At 58.6% G+C, this 17,650-nt stretch overlaps 1 protein-coding gene across 3 annotated transcripts in view; it reads left to right on the top strand.

Annotated features, from left to right (window-relative positions):
- The first annotated feature begins 319 nt into the window (after nucleotides 1-319).
- FAM222A (family with sequence similarity 222 member A) overlaps nucleotides 320-17,650 on the top strand; it is a 28,817-nt gene continuing 11,486 nt past the window's right edge. Inside the window, exons 1-2 of one of the 3 annotated variants that reach the window (XM_077187778.1) lie at nucleotides 320-540; nucleotides 15,944-16,062. In XM_077187778.1, the coding sequence (XP_077043893.1) occupies nucleotides 15,981-16,062 (82 nt within the window). In that variant the 5' untranslated portion in view covers nucleotides 320-540; nucleotides 15,944-15,980. Of the gene's footprint in view, nucleotides 816-15,878; nucleotides 16,063-17,650 lie in introns of those variants that run through there. The other 2 variants (XM_054646051.2, XM_077187777.1) reach the window with 2 other exon arrangements.

Consider the following 17,650-nt stretch of genomic DNA (forward strand, 5'->3'; position numbering starts at 1 on the left):
CGGCTGCGGCGCGCGGGGCACGCCGGGAAGCGCAGTCCCGCCGTTCGGATTTTCCCGCTCGGGAAGCCGATGGGGGGGGGGTGGAAGGCGCCTCACGTCCGGCGGGGACGCCCCGCCCCCTTTTCTCCCCCTCCCTCCCTCCCCGCAGGACGCGGCGCCGTGGCCATGGCAACGCGCCGGGGGCGGGGCCGAGCCGCGTGCGGCCGCCGGGCCCCGCGCGGGGCGCTCAGAGCCGCCGCAGCCGCGCGCCGGGCGGGAGCCGCGAGCGCCGGGGCCGCCCCGCCAGCGCCCCCCGCCCCGCCCCGCCCCGCCGCGACCCCCGCCCGCCGCCGCCGCCGCCGCCGCCATGGAGCGCTGAGCCGCCGCCGCCGCCGCCGCTGCTGCTGCCCCCCGCGACACCCACCCCCCACACCCCGCCCCGCCCCGCCGGGCACCGACCGCCGCCGCCGCCGCCGCACAAAGGAACCGGGGGCAGCCGCGGTGTGATGCCCCGCGGGGTCGCCGCGCCGCCCCAGCTCAGCCGCGCCGGGTGGATTTGGGGTTAATTTATTTTTAAATTTTTTTCTCCCCGGATATTTTTGCTGTTGCTGTCCACCCCCCGTCCCCCCCCGCTCCTTTCCCCGCGGTGCTCCCCGCCGTCCCCCCTCGGGGCCGAGCGCCGGGACCCGCACGCTGGCCGCGCACGGGGCGGGGCGGGCCGCCGGCGGGGCGCGGGGCCGGGCGGGCGCCGCCGCTGCTGCTGCGCGGCCCGGGGGGGGCGGCCCGGCGCGCCCCGCAACGCAGCGCCCGCAGCCGGCCCGGATCCAGCTCTGACGGTAACGGGGGTCCGGGCACCGGGGAGGTCGGGGGGGTTACCGGGCGGGGGCGCGGGGAGCGGGGGGCTCCGCCGGCTCCCGGAGCGCAGCGGAGGCGGTGCCGCCGCAGCGCGGTGCCCGGTGGTGCCCGCGGAGCCGTCGCCGCCGGGGCCCGGTTCGCCCGTCGCTACCGGAGAGGAACGGGAACAACTTTTGGTTTTTTTTGAGTTTTTTTTTTTTTTTAATCCGATTTTTGATTTTTTTAAAATGGCTTTTTGGGTCGCCTGACTCTTGAGTGGAAATAAAATATCCACGGGTGCCTCCAGGAGGAAAGCTGAGACACTTCCAGCGGGAGCCGACCGGGAGCTGCCACCTTTGCTGCGACCCTTTTCTGCCCCTTTCCGCCTGGGGGAAAAAAAAAAAAAAAAAAAAAAAAGGTTTTTTCTCCTCCGTCCCGGGCAGGAAAGCGCCCGATCCCACCGCGACACCGGAGCGGGTGGTGGCAGAGCAGGACCCCGCCATGGACCCCGCGCCTGGTGTGGATCCCGCCGGTCACAAAGGAGAGGGAAGAAGGACCCACCCAGCGATGGTTTATTTAACACCCGTCTCCCTGGCTGCCTCCGCCGGGTCAGGAGGCTCTGCCGGGGAAAATCCCCTCTGGGAAAAGCTCCGCTGCTGAGGCAGCATCCCTGTGGCGTCTTCTGGACCATCGGCGCTGGGAATACGATTCACCGGGGACGAGGCATCGTGGTCCCCGAGATCTCCTGGGCAGCACGGCTGGGCATCCACCGGGGCGGCCGCCGGCTCCAGCCGGGGACGAGCGAGCTGTGCCGCCTCTCCGGCTCGGTCCCCGGCAGAAATGAGGCGCTGCCGGTGCCAGCAGCTCAGCCCCAGCGTCCCAATCCAGCTCCGGGGAGAGCCGTCACATCGTGGAGATTTAATGGCTGGAGAGGCAGGGCCTGGACGCAGCGAGCCGGCGGCACGGCACGGCTCGGCACGGCACAGCTCACTGCCACCGGGGCTCGGCTCCGGCCCTGCGGGGTATTTCCGAGGAGAGGCAGTGGCAAAGTTTTCCAGCCGTGCTTGGTGTTTGCCGAGGGATGAATTCATTGGCGTTGGGCAGTGGTGGTCTGCCCGGCTCTGCTTGTCGGGATCTCCTTAGGGAGGTTTTTGATACGTATTTATATGTGTGTTTATATATATTTTATATATATTTTTAATGTGCACCCTCCTGCTCGGGATGCTGCAGGCAGCTTGTCCGGGTGGGTGAGGAGCTTTCATGGAGGATGGAGTGACCGTGGGGCTCTGCAGGCATGGGGACAGAGCCACGCGGCCCCTCTCTCCACAAGGACCGTCCAGCATCTTTCTGGGGATAATTTAGTGGGATTTGGCACTTTGGGACTTTGCTGGTGGTGTCTCATCCCTTCTCAAGGCCCTGTGGTGGGCTTTGACTGCCCGCTGTGTCTCTGGTCAGTGGCCACACACGTGGCCATCGCTCTGGTGGGACCCAAAGCTCTCACACCCAGGCTGTGGTGCTGGGGCTGAGGTGGGAAACGTCCCTGGCCGAGGGCACCCGGCATCCTGCGAGGGATTTTTCTTGTGAATGATCCATAAAACTTTGAGGAGTGGATTGGCGGTGCCGGGAGCCGCGGTGTGAGCCGGGTGCGGTCGGGTCGAAGCCGTGGTGGAAGGAGAGGGAAGCTCTCATTGCCGTGTGCTTCCCTTGTGTGGGGAGCAGGGGAAGGGAAAGCCATTCCCTGGGAGCACGGCTTGTTTTCCCAGCCTCGGGAGCAGCTTTCCTGCTGCTTTGAGGGTCGGTACCGGTAGGGCACGTTCTGGATGCTGTGAGCTGGGCCCTGTTTCAGCCAAGCGTGTCGTTAAAAATTGCAATATCTCGGTGTGAATATTTCCCCTCAGGCTGGAGCAGGGAAGCCCATGGAAGGAGGACATGAGTGGCTGCTGCCAGGCTGCTGAGGCCACATCACCTCAGCTTTTAAGCCCCTCTGGTTCTCTGTTTTATCTGAGCCTAAAATTCATCCATCCATGAGCGGGCTGTGGATCAGTCCCTTCCCTCCTGGGGCTGGTTTTCAATTGCGTGCTGCTGCCCTCCCAGGAGAAGGGCTCTGGCAGTGGGACCGAGGGTCTCCCGGTGCTATGACCCCACGGGGGTGATGTCCCCTGAGCCGAGTGTCCCTTCCCCGAGCTGTCCCCGAGCTGTCCCCGCCGTGCGTGCGGCATTAGCGCCGGCCGCTCGCATCCCTGCCAGGCGCCGGAGTTAATTTTTGCCTGGAGCGGGTTTCCTGCGTGGCCTCAACTTGTGTGGGAAAAAAAAATCTGCGGTGGAGCCGGGCAGCCCCTGCTCCTTCTCCGGCGTGATCCTGCGGCACAGGGAGCGCGGTGGGCTCGGGAATGTGCGCTGGGAGCCAGCCCACCCCAGCCCCCTCCGGCGCTCGGGTACCACGGGCAGGGATGCGGGGTGCTGAGCGTGGAGGGTGATGGCAGAAGGACAGCGGGATGCGTGTCCCTGGGGAAGGGAAGGTCCTTTGCTGGTGGTGTCTCATGCTGGGATGCAGGGAGTGTGTGTGTGTGACCCCCCCAGGGCTGGGGATGCTGCAGCTGGCGGGGTGGGCCGGGGGCTGCACCTGCCGGGACCCCTCTCCCGGCCCCTGCCGGCATCTGTGCCGCCGCATGTCCGTCTGCAGCAGGCGCATGCATGCAAAAATAAGACATTTCTTCTTTCTCTTCTGCCTGCGCATTCCTCAAAAAGCTAATATTCATGAAAGGTAATTCAATCAAACCACGATGCCTATCAGCTAATGCAGCAAAGCTGGCGCAGGGGTGAGAATGGGAGCCAGGAACACAAAAGCCCTGTTTTATTACCTCCTGCTTGCCTGAGAATTGCTTTTCTCCCTCGAGTGAGCCGGCTAAAGCTGGCTTTATTATGTTAACCTATTTGCGTGTCAAGAGCTATTGTGCCTCTCTTTATCTGTGTTTGTATTTGCTCGATGCAGGGAATAAAAGGACGAGGCGAAAATGGATGGCTGGTCAGTGCTCCGCACTCTGGGGGCACTGATTGGTTGCTAAGTGATTTGCATCCCCGGTAATCGCTTTTATCTCGGAAGGATGTCGTGTATAATTATAAGCCTACTGACATCTTTTGAAATCTGCCTAATGGGTGTTTTTAATTTACATGGGAAGCAGGGGCTATTTGTGTTGCTCTGATTACAGGTTGGGCGAGTATATGGGTTAAAACACAGATATTTCCATAGATGCCGGGCACCGGCAGGGATGAGGCTGGGATTTTTGGCAAGTCCCTGCTCGCCTGGGGATGGGTGGAAGAGCACAAGTCGCCTGTGTGTGAGTTTGGGGTTTAATCCCTCAGCCCAGTGCGCAGACTGTTGTGGTGATGCTCCGGGGGCTGGTCCTGCAGCCATCCCATCATGAATTACAACACGAGGTGGGCTCCTGGCTGCTGCCAAAACCAGCTGGACCCCCAGGACCCCCCTCTGCAGCCTGGGGTGAGGCATGGGGGGGCTGTGCCACCGAGTCCCCACTCCTGCCATCTGTGCCGGCGTGGGGCTGATGGGGGTGGCACGAGGGGACAGCCTGAGATTCTTGTTCAGCCCCCCCATGCAGGGAGTACCTGTGGAAATGGTGTCTGGAGGTACCTGTGGCACCACCGAAGCCCCAGCTGGGTTCACATGGGATGAGCTCACGCAGCCATGGCAAATGAAGCTCCCGAGCACCTGTGCCAGCCCTGGGCACCTGCATCCAGCAGGATCCCAGCAGGGTGGCTCGCTGGAGATCAACAGGGTCCAGGGTGATCTCCCCGTGTTAGGGGCATTGGCAGGGCTGTGGGTGCCTGTCCTGGGCAGAGAGCAGGGTGTGGGTGCTCTGAGACTGTCCCATCTGTGCCTGGGTGCAGAGGAGCCACGTGTGGGAAACATCCTGGCAGGAATGCCAGGCCAGCTGTGCCAGTGGCGCGCTCAATTTTGTGTTTTTACCCGTGCTATTGGAAAAGCAGAGCTCTGAGGTGCTGGCAGGGGGGACATGAGGGGTCTTGGTGTCCCCCCAGGGCTCTGTGCCCTGGCACTGGGTCACCTCAAACACGCAGAGGTCCCGAACTGAGGTTGGTGCTTGTGACAGGGGCTGGGGCTCGGCTGGGTGAAAATGTGGGGCAGGATTTGGGGCAGGTGGCCACGGGGACAGCTCCAGCCAGCTGCCTCCTTCCTCCTCCTCCAGGAAAGGCCAGGGCTGAGCCGCAGGCACATTGCAGCTCCCTCAGGCCGTGCACAAGGTGACCCCATCCATTTGCAGGGCTGAGGTGGTGCTGGAGCACACGGTGCCGCTGCTCTGAGCAGGACGGGGCGCAGGGAACACGGGGCATGGGAAAAGTTGATAGAGGAGAGCGAGTGGTGGACCCCACACCTTGGAGCTTAGGGTGCTGGGTCCCCCTGCCCAGGCAGCCCCATCCCACCCCATCCCATCCCAGCCTGTCCTGCTGGCGAGCGAGCGGCGCGGGCGCCGCTATTTATGGCTGGCTGTAAACAAACTCCCAATGAAAGAAAGTTAATGACCTGAGACTGACAGGAGCCTGCTGGGAGTTTTTATAGCCCCTGGGACTCCTTTTGCTAAAGAGAGAATACATCAGCGTTTTAACCCAAAACGGCGAGAGCCGCGCGCGGCGGGGGCGGGGGGACAGCCCCAGCCTGGGGAGGCGTTTCAGAGGGGCTGGTGCTGGGTGAGGAGGGGGCTTTGGTAGGGGGACCTTGGCTCTGTGTCCCTGCACGGGACTGGGATGCACAGCCCCCTTTTTGAGGAGGCACGTCCCAGCGTCGGGGGCTCTCCAAGGCTTTGCCATCTGCCTCTTGTAGGTCATCTCTCTGCTGCGCTCCAGGCAAGAGCAGGGGCTGGCTTAGCGTGGCTGGTAACCACACACTAATAAAGCCTTAATACCCTGCAGCGGGGAGATTTCACTGTCAGAGATAAATATTCATATTGCTTTCCAATTCAGCCTTGGCTGCACGACAAGGGCGCCGTGGGGGGAGACGGGAAGGCTGCGGTGTGGGGCGCTCCGAGCCCCGCTGGCTGCCCTGCCTGCTCCTGCCTGCCTGGCGTGTTTAATACCGTGCCCTGGCTAATTGTGGGGTGTGAATATCATGGCCAGGGCTCTCAGGGGACAGGGTGGTGAGCGTGGCACAGGGCGCCCCTCTTGCCGTGCTCCCCGCCTCCTCCTTCGCCGCCGCCTCGCGCACGCAGCCTCCATCTGCACGCGACGCTTGATTTACCGAGGAGAGCTGGCAGTTAAACCTGACAAATTGAAGGCAGTTTTAAGTGGTTCAGGTTAATTAATAGTCAGGGAAGTATCAATTTTTTTTTAAGGGATGCTCTTGGCTCGCGGGGAGAGCTGGAGTTTGACTTTGCCTTTGGAAAGTAGCACCATCTGTACGGGTGGGTGCCCACGGGCAGGGGGATGGAGGTAGGCAGGATGCTGAGCTTGGTGCCACTGCTCCGGCTCCTGTCCCACAGCCTCACGTTGCTGCTGGTATTTCTGACCCCAGCTTGCTGGTGCTGAGGGACAGGGAAGAGCAGGGCTGTCCTGTGTGGCCCAAGCTCCACTGCTCATCTCAGTGTCCTTTGTGGCTCTGCTTGTCCTCTCTCCTGGGGCCTGTGCCATGGCTGCAGTGCCAGAGGGTGCAGCTGTGCCAGTAACCAGAGAGATTGATCCATAGCCACGTGTAGTGGCACAGCTGGGTGGCCGCAGTGTCCCTGCTCCTGTGGGGCACCCCGAGGGTGAGCAGCAGCTTTAACAGGTTCATGGGGGTCCATCCTGGGCTGGGACTGGGAGCTGACGTGGATGAACTGGGAGCAGCATCCTCTCCCCTCTGTTTCTGCACACATGACCCCTGTGTTCACATCTGCCAAGCCTGGGAATGCTGAAGGGGGGACAGATTTTAAAAGCATCCCAGTGAAAGAAGGTTGAGGTCTCTGTAAGGAGAGGTGGCCAGGCTTTGGGTGTGTGTGGGAAAGTGTCCATGGCACAGGGACCTGAGCAGTGCCTGTGATTGTCACGGGATGCCACAGGCTTGAGCAGCTCTGGGATCTGGCTCAGGGCTGTGTCCCAGAGCAGCACAAACCCTTCCTCAGGCCATGTGCTCTGTCTTTCCCAGCACAGAGCAGGATGCAGGTGGAAGTGGTGGGTTTCCAGCAGCCCTAATTCTTGGGAATATGAGAGATTAAGGTTAGTGACCATTTTTTAACTCAATAAAGGGGAAGACAAGCTGGAGTCTGCAGTCCAGAGATATAATTAGTTCGCAGCAGTGGTGCTTTCTTGATTTAGCTTCAGAGAGCAGAACAAGACAAGGATGTTATACCCAATTAGCAATAACATACAGCCCGAGCCTCGCTAGGTGAGATAACAAGCCATTTTTATAGCTCTTCTTTACGGACTGATTTTTTTTTTTTTTTGGAAAAGACGAGGGGGGAAAGAAGAAAGGGACCGAGTCTCGATTCCTTTTCATCAGGGAACAATTATTAGCGGGCTCAGAGAGCCCAAAGCTGAGTGATCTGTTGGCCAGTGCAGATGATAAAACAAATCAAACAGCTCAGAGCCGGGCTGAGGCCATCCCTCCATCCAGCTGGGGGAGGCTGAGCAGGTGACAGCAAGGACACGGCCAAGGGCCACCCACACACCGTGGATGTGCTGCTGCGAGGCTTTGTGGCACATGGCCCGGCCCGGCGCAGGTGGGGTGGCCGTGGGTGCTGCTGGCTGTGTCCCAGGGTGGGTGACCCCAGCCGTGTCCCCTGCACAGCGCCGGTCACATCAGATGGCAGCCGTCTGCCAGCACCACGGTCCCTTTGTATTGCAGATCGATGGCCATCGATTTTTCCTCCCGTGTAAACCCGGCCCGGTCGGGTTTTTGTGCACGTCTGGCTCTGTGTCTGTCGTGGTCAGAGCAGCCCGTGCCGGTCCCCGATCCCACCCAGCTCCCACTCGCCTCTGCAGCAGGGAAACTCAAGGACATCCGGAGAAACAGCCTTGTAAAGAGTGGGGAAAACTCGGGATTCATTAATCAGCCGCTAATGACGGGCTCTGCTGTTCGGTGGGGTATTTCAGCCTCTCCTGGTTCCCCAGGGCAGCAGCCCCAGCCCCTCCTGTGGCACCTGCTGGGGATGGGGCTGTGGCAGCTGGTTTGGGGCACCTGTGGGAGCAGGGTGTCCCCCTCAGCCTTGGGACACTCTGCTGCACAGGGGGCTCAGGGTGGGACACATCCTCCCTCCTGCTATTGCCACCCCTCCGATGGGGCAGAGCCTGGGGATGGATGGAGCCGGAGGCTGCTGTGCCCTCCGTGTCCTTCCTGTCCCCTCCGTGTCCTTCCTGTCCCCTTGTCCGAGTTTTACAGCCTGACAGGCAGTGATGTGGCTGCATGGGACCACTGGAGCACATCCCACCGCCCCCCAGCCCACCCGCGGCAGCTGGGCTGGGGGCATCCCCGCTTGTCCCCACCGGGAGCCGCTCCTCTCCGGGGCTATTAACACCCCGCGATGATCATCAGCTCTCGTCGTAATCATTAAGACTATTAGAAAGAAATGTTGGCTCGCAGCTCGTGTCAGACTTTCCGTTCTGCTTTGCAAACGCGCACAATTAATGCCAATCAGGCGGGGGAGGCAGCCAGCTCCGATCCCGGCTGCTGCTCCCAATCCCGGCTGTCAGCTCTCCCCATCCCGCCTGGTACATTTTCATACAATTGCTATAAACATCTGAGGGAAACTCCGTGTTCTTCGGCAGCGCTGAGTATTGTTCTCTGTTCCTTTTAATTACTCGGCATTCAGCGGCTCATCCGGCCTCCGATCGGTGGGGGAAAGTAGGGATTTGTAAAACAAATAGAGAAATCTGGAGAGATGCCTTATTTTCCCATTCAGTGGCTGCCTTAGGTTGTCTATGGCTAAATAAGAAAAACCTGTTTAGTTTTTCTTTGTCTTTTTTCTTCCTCCCCCTCTCGAGTTGCTGTCTCCCCCACGGGGACACAGCCTGGTCCCTTTCCCAGGGAACCCCAAAAGCAGGGTGAGCTTGGGAGAAGGGGGGAAAAGAGCTGGAATTACTTGGCCGGATGGTGGTATAATCCTTGTTACAAAAGTACACATCAATTATAAGAATTCCTACAGTAATCTTGGAAATCTATCTTTTCTGCTGAACCAGCTCATTAAAGAGCACCATTCATTTCCATCTCTCCGGGTGAGAAGGGTTTAAATCTCCAGAGCTTTGTGTTACCAAATAGACTGAGGGTGATGGACTCACGTTAAATATTAAAAGGAAGAAGTTGATTTTTTATTTTTTCCCCCTTTTTTCCCCCCCAGACCGGCAGTGCAGACAAAGTGGAACATAAGGAGGGGAGGGTGAGGGGTCCCTGCTGTGAGGAGCCTCCCCAGCTGTTGGTGGGCGACACAGGGCTGTGCTCAATGGGTGCCTTTGAGTACCCCCCACTCCTCCCTTGGCCTGGGGACCCCTCCAGCTCTGGGGGAGGAGGGAGGGAGGCGGGGAGGTTTCCCCAGGCCACCCTGGCAAGCCCCCGAGCCTGCGCCGGAGCCGGCCGTGGCACAGGCAGGGCTTTTGTGCGCCGGGGGGCAGTGGGTGGCTGCGGGCTGAGGGACGGGCACAGAGCCCCTTTGTGTGCAGCTGTGAGCAGAGCAGGATGTGGGATAGGGCCCAGCCGTGGGGATGGGGAGCTGGTAGCCAGGGATGAGGAGAGGTGGCCATGGATGAGGAGGAGGAGCGGGGATGGAGGGCAGCGGCCGGCCGGGGTCGAGGGCGGCGCGGGGCGATGTGTGCGCTGCGCCGGGGCTCTGTGCAAACATGTTAATTTGTTTTCTTTCTTGCCTCGCCTTTCAGGGTAATTGGTTGCATTTGAAGCCTTTGTGAAAGCCTTTGATTATAGTAATTTCAGCAGCGCGATCTACCCTGGATTCCTTCGTCAGATTCTTTCACAGCTCCGGCTCTTGGGGCTGTAATTACGGAGTGGAGCGCGCCCGGCTGCCGAGTGTGGGGCAGCTGGACGGGGCACCATGGCCATGGGAGCACAGGGATGTCACTGCAGGGGACAATCAAACCCCTGGGATGAGGCAGGAGTGAGCCAGGATGGGACAGGAGCTGTGATGGGAAGCTTTGCTCTCTGCACTGCTGAGTTTGCTTGGTCTCAGCTGGAGCTGTGGATGCTGCCAGTGCCCATGGTGTGGTTGCCCGTGCTGGAGCTGGCTCCTGGCTTGTTGGAGTCCAGAATGCTTTTAGTTGCTGCTGCATGGAGCCACTTGGCTTTTCTGCTGGTTGATCCCAGGTCTGTGCTGGAGCTGGGACTAAAACCCGTGAGCATCCCAAGATCCATGAGGGACAGCTCCCCAGTCTGTGTACAGGAGGAAGGCATGGCACGACTGTGTCACATCGGTGAGGTTTTGCTCTGAGGAGCTGGTGCCACATCCAAGGGGCCACGTCTGTACATGTCTGGCAAGACCTGGCAGATCCTGCCCGCCCGCTGTGCGCTGGCCCTGCCGGGACCTCGCTGCGCACAGCCGGGGCCGAGCCCTGCCAAAAACACCGACGGCACCCGAGCGGGGCCCTGACCTTTGCTAACAGGGCTGCTCCCCCCCTTGCTCCTGGCATTTTGTTCCCAGTCCCACGTAATGACCTTCTCGGCAGCGCCGTGCCAGCGTCTGCCACTTCCAATTACCCACGGCTGCTCGGCGCCCGCCGCAGCACGCGGGGCTCCTTCCTCCCCGGCAGGATGGCAGCAGGGCGGGGGGATGCTGCACTCTGATCCCCCACCCTCCTGGCTAGGGGAGCCTCAGGAGCCCCCCAAAAGCACCCAGGGCTCTGGGGTCCTGCCCCGGGGTGCTGGAGGCGCTTGGCTTTCCAGAATCATTATTAACCTGTTCGAGAGCTGTTCCCGCTCGCAGCGAAAATAGATCTTTAATCTCTGCCCAAAATAGCTCATTTGATGAGAGGCCTCCTTAAAGCTGACACATAAATTTAACCAGGCCGCCCAAGCCCTGCACAGGGACGTCTGCAAATGCTCAACAGCACTCGAATTGTTGGGTTTTTTTAAATTCCATTGTTGCGGACGCATCTGATACCCTATTTCTTCCTTAGGGTCTTTGGAAGTGCTCAGGAGGTGATTTGCGGTGCCCTGTCCCAGTTCCTTTCACCCTGCTTGTGAGCAAAAGGTTATTTTGGGGTATTTTTTCATGTTGACTCTCTTGAACAGTCCAAGGGGTTTCTCCTTGGAGCTGCCACAAGAGCAGAAACCTCATTTCTGGATGGGATGGGAGAGACATGAGATGCTGCTGTAGGATGCCAGCAGTGAGGGTCCACTCTGTCCCTGGCACTGTGCCATGGCTGGTGGGCTCTGTGCCATCCTGCTGTCACAGCAGCCCAAAAAAGTGGGAAATGAGGATGCTCAGGGTGTCACAGCTCTGCTCAGTGCTGGGTCCAGGGCTTGCCCCAGCACCTTCCCAGCATTTCCACAGAGCATGGGCTGGGAGAAGCCACTTGGCTGCTCTGGGTCTCCTCCCCAGCCCCTCACAGTCCCCACATCCCAGTGAACCCCTGAGCAGCAAAATAATCACTTCCAGCATCATTATCCATTGCAAACCCCAGCTTCCAATTTTAATCAGAGGAGCTGGTGTTGCTTTAAGATCTGCGGGTTTTAAAGATCACAAGAGGGGTTAGAGAAAATTACCCTTGACTCTTACATGCTAATGTAATCTCTAACCAGATCTGCAGCACTGCAGCTAAAATTGCTTTTTAGATTAACATTTAATTATTAACAGGGCCCCCTGAAAGCCCCGGGGCTGGAGCACGCGGAGGGGAGCGGATTAGCCGGGCGGGATGAGGGAAGGTTGGGCCAGGGAAGGTCATGGGGTGACCTTTGGTGACAAACTTTGGGTTTTATTTTACCTGATGCTCCCCGTGGTCCACTGTGGGGTGACCTTTTTGTGCTCACCCCTTGTAGGGCTGAGCTGTGGTGTCGCTGCATCCCCTCCTCCCTAAATCTGGATGGGAGATGGGTACGGCAGTGCCAGGCAGCAGCACCAGCCAAAATCCTGCTCACCCTGCCATGGGGTGGGCATCAACTGTGTGCACAGGGGAATCCTTCCTCCTCTGGCACCTCCTCACCCTCACCATGGGATGGGAAATCTCATCATGTGGGACCAGTGGTGGTGGCAGTGGCAGGGGGTGGTGACAGGGAGCTCCGATGTCCCCGGGGCTGTGAGGTGGTTGGATTCTCCTCCATCTGTGTAAGGACGAGGGACAGGGATGTTCCCAGTTGTACCCTGCACACCAGGGGCCAGTGAGGGCTTTTGCTTTGTTTCTCTGGTTGCTGCCAGCCTTAACCTTGCCCCGTGCTGTCCATGTGTCTGTCTGGCACTGTCAGGAGCCTCCTGTGCCTCTCCCAGCCGGGGTCACCCCTCACCTCCTGTCCTTGTGCCAAACCCAGTGCTGGCTTTTGATAGCCACGGGGTCATGGCCATGATGTGGCTCCACCAGCTTTGCAGCATCCCTGGTCCTGCCCCCCTTTCCTCTCCTAACCCCAAAAGCTCCCTTTTGATAGGATTGCACCCCAGTAACACCCGGGGAAGGATCTGGATGTATTCCACCACAGCCTGGATGGTGACCAAGACCTTGTCCCTCACCGTCCCTGCCCTGCCACAGCTCAGCAGCCACACAGACCCACTTCGGGCTGAGACTTTAAAAGTTCCTTTTTTCTTTTCTCCCCCCCTCCCGTCACATTTTCTTTTATCTAAATCCTCGCCTGCAAAAGCCTCTATCGACAGCTGCGCTGGCCTTATCTCGCGGGAGGGACCTTCGCAGGGCTCTCGGAGGAGATAAGCCCGACTTATCAGCTGCTGATGTCAGAGGAGGTGCCAAACCCTCCCATCACTGGGGCTTTAGACATAGAGGGTGGTGTTTTTTATTAAAGTCACAAAGACCTTGGGCTTATAAATAGTGTGATGTCGAGATGGATTAGCTGGGTGTGGGGCAGGATGGAGTGGTGGGAGAGGCGCAGGATGGAGCCGTGGCTCTCCCATCCCTGGAAATGTTCAAGGCCAGGTTGGACAGGGCTTGGAGCAACCTGGGCTAGTGGAAGACATCCCTGTGCATGGCAAGGAGTGGGACAGAATGGGCTTTAATGTCCCTTCCAACCCAAAACATTTGGTGATTCTATGATGCCAGAGTTGTGGGGTGTGGGGTTGGGGCACCTGGAGGACCTTGCTCCAGATGTCCCCAAGATGACCCCACTGTTGGTGGGACTCACCCTGTGCCCCAGTGCTGGGTGATGGCGTGTCCACGTGCACAGCCCGGGCAGAGGCCGCGCGGACTCGGGGCGTTCCAGCAAAACTGCTGAGTGTTGCCTTCCCTGCCACGAAAGAGCCAGAGCAGCTTGAACTAAATCGGATCCTGCTGATTGGAATTAGTTCAAATGCAGATGGAGCTAACTAAGCCGGCGCTAAGCGTTGGACAGCCCAGCGCCCAATTCCCATCAGCTGATTCAGGGGCTTTTCGGAGCGGCATTAGCGAAATGCCACCGTGGCACAGATGCCCATTGTGCCAGGCGCCCACCCGCTCGCCCACGGGCCTTCTGGGGCTTGGGGCTCCCTGCAGGGTGCTGGGATGGACAGATGGACGCTGTTCTGGGGTTGTGGCACCAGAACCTTGCCTGGGAAGGTGGGGTGAGGTGCAGCGTAGCTGTCGGAAAAATCATCTGGGCTGCGAGACGCCGGGAGCAGGGTCTGAATTAATCGGGTGCCTTTATTCAGTTTGGCATGTGGCTCTCCTGCCTGCTGCTGGTGATGATCCGAGCCCAGGGTCGGGATGGCTCCAGGAGGGAGCTGGGCTGTGCATGGTAGGGCACAGAGAGCAGTGGTGGGGATGCCCTGTGCCAGCGTAGGGCTCTGCTGGGCCCTCAGCTCCTGTGACACGCTGCATTCACACCCGCTCTGTGCCCACACATGGGTTTGGTGACCCCCTGGGTGCTTTCTGAGCCCCGTGTGCCCCAAGGACCAGCAGGGAACTGATCCACGAGCCGCCCACGCCGCCCGTGTCTGCCAGGGACACGGGTCAGTGTCCCCATGAGGAGCTGCCTGGGCACAGGGAGAGGGTGACGTCCGCCACTAATCGGCCAGATGGTGACACCCGGCAGGACGCCAGCCCTGAGGTCACCGCAGAGCTCGGGCTCAGGTACAGCAGGAGCTGGTGCCACCATCCATCTCCTGCACGGCCGTGGGTGCTTTGATCCAGGGCCACCCTTTGGGGACAGGGATGAGGTCAGGGTGGCAGGTCCCACCATGGAAAATCCGGGTGCTGGGCACATTCCCGGGGAGCCGAGGCGCCGGGAGTGGGGCTGCGTAATGAACCCCGAGTCCCGGCGGGGAGAGGAGAACTCCTGGCAGTCAAGTGCGTTCAGGCTCTGAATAAGAAGCACTTCATTCTCCTTTCAAATTGTATAATTTCTGCCTGATTGTAATGGCATATTTTAAAATTACCAGAAATCGAAGCCAGAAAATGGATACGGCTGCTTTTACTGCGAGCTGCGTTAACAAAGGATATGTAATGCATGAAATAAAAACACCTCCCTGCCCCCCTCCTTTTTTTTTTTTAAGACAGTAATAGGAGAAAATTGGTTTTGAAACTGAATAAAAGTCCCTTTCAGAGGAAATCATTTCTTTCAGGGTACCTTTGCTGAAAGTAAAATAGTGAATAATGAAAGGTGGTTACATGATTGTCTTTCATTTAGAGAGCGCGAGGACAGATGGAATCTGGGAGAAATGCACGATTGGAATAATTGCATGGTAACAAGGCGCTTGTTGTGAAATTAGTATCTTAAGAAAGTAGTGAAAAAGGCTTTTACTCATGAATACTTCATTATTAGGAGAAAACAGCACAATTTGGGTTCTCCAGACACCTGCTCGGTATTAGATGACTTCCTCCCCTCCTCCTCCTCCTCTTCCTCCTCCTCCTCCTCCTCCTCTTCCTCACACCTTTTCCCGACGAGTCTCTCCTTGTCCCTGGTTTGCTGGGGGAGTCAGGGTGAGACCCTGAGCCTGATGGGTCCAGCTGAGGCATGGACACCCTGCATGGATCCCATCCTGTGGATTATCCCCGAGCCTGGCACCCCCTGCCTGGTGGAGGGCACAGGGCAGGAGCGAGCAGCACAGGTCCCATGGTGGCTGCAAAGGTGTTTTAAAGGGTGACATTTAAACCAGCAGAGCTTGGAGAGCCCTGGGCACAGCTTAGGGAGCATCAATCCATGCTTTGTTTCCTGGTGCTGATGGTCACGGGCTCTGCCAGAGGCCACCACGTGCCTGAGGCCACCACATCACTCCCCTGCACTGGGACACGTGGGGAACATCCTGGATGGCTGCAGGAGGGCACGATTCCCCCACGAGGGAGAAGATGGAATGATGGACCCAGCAGTGACACCCATCTATGACGTCCACTTGTGACCCCCAGCCAGCCATGAACGTTCAGCCAGAGAGCAGCAGCACAGGAGCCAAAACGCTGGCGGATGGGCACCACGCCTGCTTTTCTGCTGCTCCTGCCCACATCTCCCTGCCCTCTCCGAGTGGGAATATCAGTCCCTGCGCCAGCTGGAGCAGTGGGAGGGTGTCAGCAGCAACTGGTTATACCTCAGGGCCCCGGCGGCTGGGGACGGATGTACAATGAGCAGCACCGTGGTGATGACGGCTTTGGCCTGACCCCTCCAGCTTTTGTCACGCAGATTTTGATGCCAGCTGGGAGCTGGCGACAGATCCCAGGACCCCGAGTGGGGATGTTAGCACTGTCTTTCCCCAGCCTTGGCCGGGGTCACTCCGTGCCAGGAGGCACCGGCTGGCACGCCTGGCACCGCTGCGACGCCCCGGCTCCACCACGTTCCCGTTGGGAAGGGCGGGAAGCTCCGCAGGAAGCACAAATCACCCGCTGAGACCTTCATATTTATTTTATATACATCCCTATTCACTTCAGGCTTTCAGAGTTGGTTGTTTATCTCCAGAGGAGCGACGGCACCGAGTGCTGGGGAGCTCCACGGGGCTGGTGGCAGGGGGTGGTGGCAGGGGGTGGCAGGTCCCTGGCTCACCGTGTGTCTCCTCTCTTGCAGGGTGTGGGGCGGCAACGCCCGCAGGGAAGCCCAGACCATGCTGGCCTGCCTGCAGAGGACCCAGAACCCCCCAGCCCAGCACCTCCCCTGCCCCAACAAGGCGCTGGAGCCACGCAAGTGTAAGTGCCCCGGGGGCGGGCGCCCGCTTTGATGCTGTTTCCCTTATTGAAAAAGACATTTATTTAACCGATAATTAAAAAGAGCAGGAGAAGCGGGGAGGAGAGGGGGAGGAAGGAGCCAAGATAAGCAAATTAAATTGGGTTCTGGGGTTGATAAGTCCAACTTCAGCAAATGTTGCAGGGCTGCCTGGGAAGCGTGGTGGCAGCAGAGGATGGTGCAGCCGGCCCCCCAAACCTCCCCGGCCCTTCCCCCCCTAATTACTTTCCCCGTTTGTGCTGCAGCTCGCCTTCCCCAGGAGCTGGCCTTTCAGATAAGCTGTAAACTAGTTACATTAAAATGGGATCCAAAAGGTCACTCCAGCAAAGCACCTGTCTCTCCCAGCCTTTGTCTCTCAATCCAAACCGTGATTAAATGTATATTTAATGAGCCTGCTTTAGGCAGGCGTGTTTGACCTCCCCGGCTGGGAAAGACGCATTAAGATTCTCAAGTGATGAATGTGTGTTTTAAAGAGGGGAGTGGATATTTTTCTGCTGGTCTCAGTTGGATTTTTAAACATTGCTGGCTGAAGACAAATCAGCTGCTAAAGCTCTGCTTGTTAGGCTGTGACAGCCCCCGGGTGTTTGTTTAATGAGCTGGATTTTCCTGTAGATGTTTTTTTTTCCTCCTCTACCTGGGCACTCTGAGCAGCCAGGTGAGCTGGGCATGGGGTTTGGGCAAGCTGGGCATGGATTTTGGACGATGCTCAGCCTCTCTGGGGACCCCCAGCATTGTTTCAGCATTGCACTGCCAGCCAGGAGGGTTATTTATCCCTGGAAGTTCTTTTATCCCTGAAACTTGTCATTTTCATGGCCATGGATAGGGCTTGGAGAAGAAGGTGTGCCTGCTCATGTCAGTAGGGGAAGTGGGTGATCTTTAAGGTCACTTCCAACACAAACCATTCTGGATTCCATGATTTTTTGTGTGAAGCTCCCCAATGGCCAGCACAGAGAGTAGGACACCCAGACCAGAGGTGGGGTTTTGGGCACCCAGGTGTCACAGTGCAGCTTGCACTGCACTGGAGCATGCAATGTCTCCCAGGTCTCCTCCTTATTGGCGTCTGGAAGGAAAAAGGATGCTGCTCTTGTAAAATTATTCGTAATCCGTCACGCCTGAGCATCACAGCAGCACAGGGCTGGTAAGAGGTGTCCAGCTCCTGGAGCACCTCGTTGCCATAGAATAGTGAGCTCAGCCATGCCCACATGGTCTGAGACCCATGGGCAAAATGAGCCTGACAGGGTTTTCTGGAGACTGGAGGTGTTCAGCATGGAGAATCTCTGTGTGAGCTCCTTGTGCTCCTGAGGTCAGGATACACCTGCTGGTCCCCACAGCATTCCCAACAGAGCTAAGAACCAGCTCAGCTCATGGAACAAAGCCCAGAGGCACCTTCCTGCTTGGGGAGGGTGGTGCTTTCTAGCATTTCCCTCCCTGCCATAGGTGCTGAAAGAAGGAGGTTTGGGAAGCAGGAGCTCTTATGTTGTGTCACATACGGTGCCATGGGTGCGACACCACATCTGTGGAGCATCTCTCACTGGGTGTGAGAGATGCTTC

This window comes from Agelaius phoeniceus, chromosome 18, assembly GCF_051311805.1.
Source record: "Agelaius phoeniceus isolate bAgePho1 chromosome 18, bAgePho1.hap1, whole genome shotgun sequence".
Taxonomy (NCBI): Eukaryota; Metazoa; Chordata; class Aves; order Passeriformes; family Icteridae; genus Agelaius; species Agelaius phoeniceus.